The sequence below is a fragment of the Ranitomeya imitator genome, chromosome 7, assembly GCF_032444005.1.
Source record: "Ranitomeya imitator isolate aRanImi1 chromosome 7, aRanImi1.pri, whole genome shotgun sequence".
Taxonomy (NCBI): domain Eukaryota; kingdom Metazoa; phylum Chordata; class Amphibia; order Anura; family Dendrobatidae; genus Ranitomeya; species Ranitomeya imitator.
The window spans coordinates 189,126,409-189,136,695 of record NC_091288.1 but is presented as its reverse complement, the minus strand read 5'-3'; the positions used below and the strand labels follow the sequence as shown (position 1 = coordinate 189,136,695).

At 41.4% G+C, this 10,287-nt stretch overlaps 1 protein-coding gene across 1 annotated transcript in view; it reads right to left on the bottom strand.

The window, feature by feature from the left end:
* Positions 1-2,705: 2,705 nt before the first annotated feature.
* The window catches only part of NPTX2 (neuronal pentraxin 2), a 41,383-nt gene continuing 33,801 nt past the window's right edge, over positions 2,706-10,287 (bottom strand). Inside the window, exons 4-5 of the mRNA XM_069734245.1 lie at positions 4,346-4,525; positions 2,706-3,297 (exon numbers count right to left, since the gene is read on the bottom strand). Coding sequence (XP_069590346.1) covers positions 3,070-3,297; positions 4,346-4,525 — 408 coding nt within the window. The 3' untranslated portion in view covers positions 2,706-3,069. The remainder of the gene's footprint in view (positions 3,298-4,345; positions 4,526-10,287) is intronic.

Sequence of the window (10,287 nt, the reverse complement as noted above, 5' to 3'; positions counted from 1 at the left end):
TCGGGTGAGTTCACGGCTCGTCCGAGCATTGCGTTGTGATCCTCGTCTGATTTATACGGCCGTGTGACTCTCCCCAAAGTCAGAGGACCATATGATTGGTTGGAAAAAATTTTTCTCGGTTTCTGATAGAGTTGGGGTGAGTTGATTCACAAGACCCGGTTCAGCACTGATGTTGGTAATCTGTGGTCACTGGACAGGAACCTTGAGAACGCGCCTTTTTCCCTAATGGCATCCCTCTCTTTTGGATCGCCGGCCTGGCATGACTTCACATCACGTTGCCAGCTAATCAAAAATAAGAATTGCGGATGTTAAGCAGGATGAAATTTTCAGGGCTTCCATCCAGAGGTGACAGATTTCTGGCCGATGGACGGGGTCTCTAGTTTCTGTAACTCCTGATGTACAGATCCCCTACAATCACATTCAAAAGTTGTCCCTTCCAAATAATGGTGGTCTGGTTGGCTTCTTCCCTTTTACTTCCACGTGAAAGACTTAGACCCTCATCTCCAAAAGAAGCTCCATTTTCAGAAAAAAAAAAAGGATTGGGAACTTGATCCAGGGTTGCAAAATCTGGAACCATAATGACTGACCCTTTTGTTATAGGGCTCCTTCTTATCTATGCATACAAGAGTTAACTCTTGACTCTTTGACTCCATCACTGTAAACCTTGTGACATGTCTGATTGATGTGCCATTTACAGTCCGTAATGGGAAAAAAACATTAGCAATAATAATGAGATATATTTTCAGTGTGCATGGGCACAAAAATAAGGACTTTTATGAGATTAGAAAGAAACAGCGCCACTTCTGTCGATGGGCAGTGTCTGGAATTGCAGCCCAGTCTCACTCACTTCTCCCACCCATCGGCAAAAGTGATGCTGCCTCTAGGAATAAAACCAATCTCATTTTTCTAATCTCAGATAACCCATTTAATGTTAATTAATTAGCAGGAAATACCAACCAATCAGATTTTGGCTTTGACAAAAAAAAAAAAAGAGCCAATATTTGATTGGTTCCTTTAACATTCACAATTCGATTATTTGATATTTATATTTAGATTTTGTATAATATATTTTAATAACATAAATTTATTACATTTCTGCATCCGTAACATTTTATACATATTATTTTATAGCAGCTCTGGCAAAAAAAATAGTCAGTATAAATTTGTATAAATTTGTTTTTGTTTTTTTTTTCCATCCATCTCCAAATAGTTTATTTACATCATTTGGAGCAAATTAAAGTTGAATAAATATATCTGTAATATAATCTATTTGTTATCAAAACGTTTTGTTCTGTTATTATGGCCGCCAACAAAGGCAATTGTGACAAACGATGTTGTAGTGAATATATCCAGAGGCAGACTGCAGCGATTAATAATTTCATGGGCTAATCTTGATCAAAAGTCCGCCGGAGTAAGACGCCAAAATTAAGGCCTCATTCACACATCCGATTTTTCCATGTGCAAGAAAACCAGATTGCTTTTCCTGATCAGAGTTTGATCGGAGTGTCATTCATTTTTCTTGTACGTGAAGAAATAAAAAAAAAAGTTTCTCCATCTTCTTCATTCTGAGTGTCCGTGAATATCGGACTGCACTTGGATGTCATCCGAGTGCAGTCTGATTTTTTTTAACGGGTCTATTGACTTGCACGGCCATTTTTTATCCTACTCACGGATCAAAATCAGACATGTCTCCTCAATTTTCTGTTCTCCACTCGGTCCGCGAAAAATTTCAGACTATCACAAGTACGAGTACTATTCGTGAAAAACACTCGTACGTGAAAAGCGGATGTCTGAAAGAGGCCTAATCAGAGGTGCACTCTTTTTGATGAATTTGGCACACGTTTAGGGCTGTTTGACCACCTAGCCAAAAATAAACTATAATTCTCACCAGTTTCTGACGTAAATTATAGCGAATCTGCCAGGCCATGATAGGCCACGCCTCTCCAATTAGGCTCCTCCTACTTGTCGGGGAGGGCGGGGGAATAAAAAAAAACAGTGTTCCTAAAAGTCGCAACGTTTATACTCCAGTTTTCTGATGCAAAGTGTTTGATGAATTCCCCCTGTGTTTTGGGCACCAAACCCGAAATAAGACATTAAGGGGAACTTTACTGATACATAATACCCATAGTTTAAATAAAATTATTTATTTAAAATAACTTTTAATAGAAAGGAGAATAATACAGTAATGGTGCCTCGTGGTAAAAATGAAAGAAATGGGCCTGAGTCACTAGAACCAACTACATATATATGTATATACATATATATATACAGTATATATATATATATATATATATATATATATATATATATATAGATAGATATATATAGATATATATACATATATTTATACATATATATATATAAAAGAATGTACATATATATACTTATATATATGGTGGGTTCTAACATACTATATATATATATATATATATATATATATATATAAAAGAATGTACGTATATATCGTTATATATGGTGGGTTCTAATACACAGTATATATATATATATATATACATATATATATAAAAGAATGTACATATATATTTATATATATGGAGGGTTCTAATATACAATATATATATATATATATATATATATATATATATATATATATATATATATATATACATATATATAAAAGAATGTACATATATATACTTATATATATGGTGGGTTCTAATATAAAGTATATATATATATATATATATATATATATATATATACATATATATAAAAGAATGTACATATATATACTTATATATATGGTGGGTTCTAATACACAGTATATATATATATACATATATATATATAATAGAATGTACGTATATATAGTTATATATATGGTGGGTTCTAATATATATAATTTTTCGGGGAGCGTTTTGGCGACTCTACAGGAGCGGCCTAGAGGTGCTGCGGTCATCCTCTGGATTTATGCACTAGTAGCTGTCCCCATTGTGGCATTTTGAGCTGAATTTTGGGTACAGCTAACTGTATTGTGCATTGTAGGACACGTAACCTCACTGGAGTTTGTCTTTGTGGAGTTGGGCACGTAAAGGAACGGTGTCTGGGCTATAAATCTAGCAGTCGCTCTTCGCATGGCTCCAGGGGTAATTTTGTTGCGCCCCCAAATACGTCGACGTTGTTATCGGCCCACGGTATGATGTTTCCCGGCATGTTGGTGGTACAGTTGGCTATACTGACTATATCCTCCGACTTTAGGACACGGTCCCAGATATTGAACTGGCTCAATTCTCCAACAAAAGCTTGAGTGGCATCGAATCTTCCGCCAACAGTGTCCTGAAAGAGAAAAAAAAAGACACCAATGAATATGCCGCAAATACTGTAGAAATACTTATTGACTATGTTATGGTTTGCTATCAACCCCCAAACATTTGGAAGATCTGACTTCAGACAAAAATTAGGAAGCTTAAGTTCTCCTTTACATGACTTCCATCCTTTTGGTCAGCACCATAATAGAGAGAGGATTTTTGTGATATTTACACTCCAATAAAAGGATGAAAAATATGATCTTTATATTTCTTTTTGGTCTCATAGTAAGAAGAATCTGACATCATTATTTTCCAATGTAATCTGAGAGCGGCATGATGTGGGGGCAGAGACCCTGATTCCAGCGATGTGTCACTTTCTGGGCTGCTTGCTGTCAATTTCAGAAAATCACTGTTTTCTCAGCTGCAGATACAGCAGTGCTCAGAATGTTGAGCGGTGTATAACCCTGCCCACACCTCTGATTGGCAGCTTTCTGCGTACAGTGTAGATTGACTTTTTCTTCTTAAATGGAATCTGTAAGCAGGGTTTTGCTATGTAATCTGAGAACAGGATAAGGTAGAGGTTAATGCACATGATGTGTCACTTATCAGGCTGTGTGCTGTTGTTTACTTGCACTGAAGGTTTTATCTTTGCCTGGACTGCAGCAGCTACAGCAGTGTACATGCTAGTCTGACTCCGCCCTCTTCTGTGATAAGCAGCTCATTGTTTATAGACCATGTACATACAGAGCCTGGTGTGGGCGGGACTAGCTTTATCTGCTCTGCTGCATCCTACATTTAAAAACTCTGCTGCGTCAAAACCTCTCCACCCAGTAAACTAAGTGATACATCATTGAAATCAGGGGCCTTCTACTTGATATGTGGTTTTTTATCAGCTCCGTCTCTTCAGAACAGCACAGTGTTCAGTCCAGTTATATATCCGGATCAATTAAAGGACGTTGGTCATATGACTCCTCTTCAGGAAGCTTAGGAAGTAGTGTGACTATTGTGCTGGTGTTGCGACATCACGGTGTCTTTTATAAGCTGTTGTGTAAAGAGTAATTACACTTCACCCTCACCTGCTCCTGGCCCAAAATAAGAATTCCATTCGGTTTAATTGGGTGCCAGGGGGCCAGATTTTCCCCTGAGCCCAGTTTGACGCCATCTAGATATGCTTCCCACATTCCATCCCTGGTTGTCCATGTAATGCAAATATGGTGCCACTTTCCATCACCAATCGAGAACGGAAGCTGGGCCACCTGCGGGAACAAACAACATGAGGAATCAGTGACTTTCCGGTGTATCTCATATAATGAACAAGGAAAGGGTTTTGTAGTGTAAACTTATTGATTTTCAGTGAAGGACGAATCAAAAAGATCAATACAACTGGCCTGCGATAATGACTAGGGCCATTTTTCAGTTACTCAACCAATGTACAAGGACCTTTTTTACACGTAAAGCCTACTTCCAAAAATAAACAAAATTTCGGCCCTTAATTATAGTCAACATCGATTACCTACTTATCGTCATCCAACATTCAATTCCAAAGCTGATACACTGCTGTTTGGAAATGTCCATGGTACCAATGCCTATGGTAGGACTCAAGATCCCTCAGATATGTTCTCACTGGTCCTATTCGTCATATTCGCGACATACTAAAAACCGGCAATGACCTACCACCTAATCACTGGCAATATTGGTGATCCCCCTCAGTGACTGCCTAAAGCGACATATCTGGCCATTTGAGGGTTGAGGGCAAGGCTGGAGTCACACCACCATTTTGCTCTCGTTCGAGAAAATCAGTCGGGTTATGTTAATCACACTCTGATCAGAGGGTTATCAGATTTTCTCAGAGGTGTAGAGTTTCTTACCCTTCTCTATATCATCAATCCTTGAAAATCGGACATGGCATCCGAGTGCGGACTGAATTTTTCAAGGACCCATAGACATGAAAGAGTGTGTGGGATCCAATTTTTGTAGGCAAATTGTGCATGCCGTGATGTTTTTCCTCCAACCACCTCAGTCATGTGCATGGCCTCATAGAATAACACGGGAACGAGTGCTATCGGTCAAAACGATGGATAGCACTCATCCAATTTCTAGGACTTTTAACTTTGAGAGCCACTATCTTGCAAATTCCCCAAAATAAAAATCACCTGCTGTATATACGGTATCTACAAAGCCATATAGTGGTCTCCTTTGGACCCTGACGGGTATGACTTGAATAATGAGGTCCAATTTTTGGTCAACTGCAGTGAAAACTGAATTTACCAACCAGCTTAGCCAAAAACACATTTACTGATCTTGCCATCACAAAGTCCATGTTTGACCTTTCTCCATTGGCGCAAAAAAGTAAGTAAACCCATGCATGCAAATGTTCTGACTTTTTTTTTATAGAATGCCTATTTTTGATTCCTGCGTATAAGTATCTAAAGCCAAACAATGGGGTCTTATAAAGACTTTGATATATTGGATTCCTCAAATCATTTGCGTCAATCGTAACCCTTTAAATGCTGCTGTCAGAGATTGACAGTTGCATCTTCAGTGTTAAACAGCAGTAATAGGAGCTAGCTCTTAGAGGCAGGTGCTAGTTGTATACCACAGCCTACACCAGCCATTTATGGGGTGGGCTGAATTCGAGAGCACACTCTAAACACCTGCACTGGGGGTTGCCATATCAATACATAGTCACATAGTTACGTAGGTTGAAAAAAGACCAAAGTCCATCAAGTTCAACCTTTCTCAACCAATTGTAAATTTTGTCACTAATTTATAAAAGCTGTTATAGTGTCTGCCATCACTACCTAATGGTCGGCATTCCACAGTCTGACTGCTCTAACTGTAAAGAACCCTGTCCTATTTAGCTGCCAGAATCTAATTTCTTCCACCCGTAATGAGTGCCCCCTGGTCCTTAGTATGGTCCTTGGAAAGAATAAGTCATGTGCCAGTCCTTTGTATTGGCCACACATATATTTATACATGTAAATGAGATCTCCTCTGAGGCGTCTTTTTTCCAACCTCTCATCATATGAGAGGCCTTCCATCTATGGCAATAATCTAGTTGCCCGCCTCTGAACTGACTCTAACTTCTGACTATCCTTTTTATAATGTGGAGACCAAAACTGGATCCCGTGTTCTAGATGTGGCCTCACCAGTGATTTATAAAGAGGTAACAATACGTTGGGATCGTGGGATTTTATCTCTTTTTATACATCTGAAAATCTTGTTTGCTTTTGCGGCTGCTGCTTGACATTGAGTACTGCTGCTCAGCTTACTTGTAACTAGAATACCCAAGTCCTTCTCCTGTTCTGTAGTCCCAAGTATACTCCAATTTAATGTATATACTAATAATAAAATTACTCCGCGCTAGGTGCATTACTTTACATTTATCTACATTAAATCTCATTTGCCAAGTGTTTCCCCATTCAGTTATCTTATTCAGATCGTTTTGCAATATTGTAGTGTCAAGATCAGATTAGTAACCTACATAGTTTGGTGTCGTCAGCAAAGACTGACAGTTTACTATCAATTCAATCCACAAAGTCATTAATAAAGAGATTAAAAAGAATCAGTCCTAGAAAAGATCCCTGCGGTACCCCACTCCTGACTCTATCCCATTTAGAGAAAGTACCATTTATGACAACTCTTTGTTTCCTGTCATTTAGCCAATTCCAGATGAATGCCATCTGGGCCGGGGATCAATGTTTAAATTGCTCAGACGCAGGCGCACTTCTTTTTGTGTTCAACTAGTTATATCAGGTTGTGAATTTTTATTTTTGCCTTGTTGAATGATCCCTGTAACGGACAGCTCATTTGTGAACACGGATGAAAAGTGCCTGTTTAATATCTCAGCCTTTTCTTTGTCCTCTGTAATTATCTTATTAATGTCATTTTTAAGGGGCTAACACTATCTATTTTTTTTCTTTTTGGCATTGATGTATTTAGAAAAAAATATGAGATTTATTTTAATGTCGTTGGATAACTTGATTTCTTTTTTACATTTCTGGTTTATCTTTATACAGTATTCTTTAGATCTTTAGTTCTCCTCTTCCCACAGGTATGCACTGACTTTACCCAGCTCTCCCTGGCTCCAGAATATCTCTGTATACTGCATTGATTTTCCATGGTATGCACTGACTTTACCCAGCTCTCCCTGGCTCCAGAATATCTCTGTATACTGCATTGATTTTCCATGGTATGCACTGACTTTACCCAGCTCTCCCTGGCTCCAGAATATCTCTGTATACTGCATTGATTTTCCATGGTATGCACTGACTTTACCCAGCTCTCCCTGGCTCCAGAATATCTCTGTATACTGCATTGATTTTCCATGGTATGCACTGACTTTACCCAGCTCTCCCTGGCTCCAGAATATCTCTGTATATTGCACTGGCTTTTCTATGCTTCCCCTGGATCTGAGTGTCTTGGTGCAGCACATATAATCCTTTTAGTATGCTTTCTCACCTATGAGCTTGTTTCCACGACCTGTTTTCATGTCTCTCATTGTGTGATCCTGGCATCTCTTTGAGTGGTCAGTCTTACCCCTCCCTCACTTTATGACCTTTGCTTAACTCTCTACATCTGGTCTCCCATACCCAGCCACCCCCTCATTCACACCTGATTGCCCTTAACTGGGGATATATTCACATGCAGGAGTCTGCTATAGACTCAGTCTGCTGCAAATCATCTTTTAACTTCCATCTTTTAAATTACATCTTTTTAATTATGATTCTGAATTAGACTGAATTACATCTTTTTAATTATGATTCTGAATTAGACTGAATTACATCTTTTTAATTATGATTCTGAATTAGACTGAATTGGACTGGAATTGACTGGAAGGTAACAGACTACTAACCACTACAATGTTTCGGTTTCTTTTCTCTTTCACCCCCATACTACTTTCCTTCTTACAATCTCCTGCAATCCCTCCTCCTAGTAAGGAACTAGTCATTTCTTCCTCCATACTCCCCAGCCATCTCACCTTCCCCTCAGAACTGTTCCCCCACATACAATCCTTTTTCTCCAGACACACACGGCCACATCATGTCCTATCCTGCTCCCACCTTCTAATGATCTGTCTGTTACTCCTCATTGCTGGTGACATATCCCCAAATCCCGGCCCTCCCCAATTCATCCCCACACTCGTTTCTAACCCCCTGCCACGATCCTCCGCACGTTTTCCCAACCACGACAACCTCATACCCATTCATCCAGCCCCCACTCCCCCGCTCCCCCTACTTGGAGCACTATGGAACGCACGCTCCATCTGCAACAAACTGACATTTATCCATGACCTCTTCATCACCAACAAACTCTCCTTCCTCGGCCTCACTGAAACCTGGCTCACCCCCTCTGACTCGGCCTCTCCAGCTGCGCTCTCCTATGGCGGATTCCACCTCTCTCACACCCCTCGCCCCAGCAACAAACGCGGTGGAGGAGTTGGCTTGCTCCTGTCCGACACCTGCTCCTTTACTCCAATCCCGCTACCACCCTCCGCTACTCTTCCCTCGTTTGAGGTGCACTCTGTCCGCATCTATTCCCCCTCCAACCTCCAGCTGGCTGTCATCTACCGCCCCCCAGAACTAGCCATCTCCACCTTTCTCGACCACTTCACCACCTGGCTACTTCATTTCCTCTCTGTTGACATCCCCACTATCATCATGGGTGATTTCAATGTCCCCATTGACACTTTCACCTCAGCTACCTCTAAACTTTTATCACTGACTGCCTCCTTTGGCCTCACTCAATGGTCCTCTGAGGCCACTCACAAAGATGGCCACACGCTGGACCTCATCTTCACCCGCCTCTGCTCCCTTACTAACCTCACTAACACACCCCTCCCCCTGTCTGACCACAACCTACTGACATTCTCGTCCCTCTCCTCTCCTAGTGTGCAACCCCCACTCCACAAACTCACTCACCCTCGCAGAAATCTCAAACATCTCAACTTACAATCACTCTCTGAGTCCCTTCTCCCTCTCACATACATAGCCTCCCTTCATGACACAGATGCTGCTGCCACTTTTTATAGCACCACAATAACAACAACACTCGATTCGGCCGCCCCACTCATGCATAGTAAAACTCGTACAATTAACAGGCAGCCCTGGCTGACCAGCCTGACCAAAGAATTGAGACGGGCTTCCAGGATTGCTGAGCGGAGATGGAAGCGATCCCACTCTGCCGACCACTTCACTGCATACAAGCAGTCCCTCGCCAGCTTCAAGTCTGCGCTCACTGCCGCAAAACAAACTTACTTCTCATCCCTCATATCCTCCCTGTCCCACAACCCTAAACAGCTTTTCAACACTTTCAATTCTCTACTCCGTCCCCCCGCACCTCCTTCCTCCCCCCTCATTTCTGCTGATGACTTCGCCTCTTTCTTTAAACAGAAGATCGATACGATCAGAGAAAGCTTTGGCCCACAGCGCCCACTGCCCCTCTTAGCTGCTCAACCCTGCTCCTCCAAAACCAGCTTCTCCACCATGACAGAAGATCAGCTCTCCACCCTCCTGTCAAGATCACACCTCACCACCTGCACGCTTGACCCGCTCCCATCCCACCTCATCCCTAACCTTTCCACGGTCTTCATCCCAACCCTAACGCACCTCTTCAACCTCTCACTCACAACAGGTGTCTTTCCCTCATCCTTCAAGCATGCCAAGATCACACCCATCCTCAAAAAGCCCTCCCTCGACCCATCCTCTGTGTCTAGCTATCGCCCAATATCTCTTCTCCCTTATGCCTCCAAATTGCTGGAGCAACACGTCCATCTTGAACTGTCCTCCCACTTCTCCTCCTGCTCCCTCTTTGATCGGTTACAATCAGGCTTCCGTTCCCATCACTCAACTGAAACTGCCCTAACTAAAGTCACCAATGACCTACTAACTGCCAGGAGCAAGCGACACTACTCTGTCCTCCTTCTCCTGGACTTGTCTTCTGCCTTTGACACTGTAGACCACTCCCTTTTGCTACAAATCCTCTCATCCCTTGGCATCACAGACTTGGCCCTTTCCTG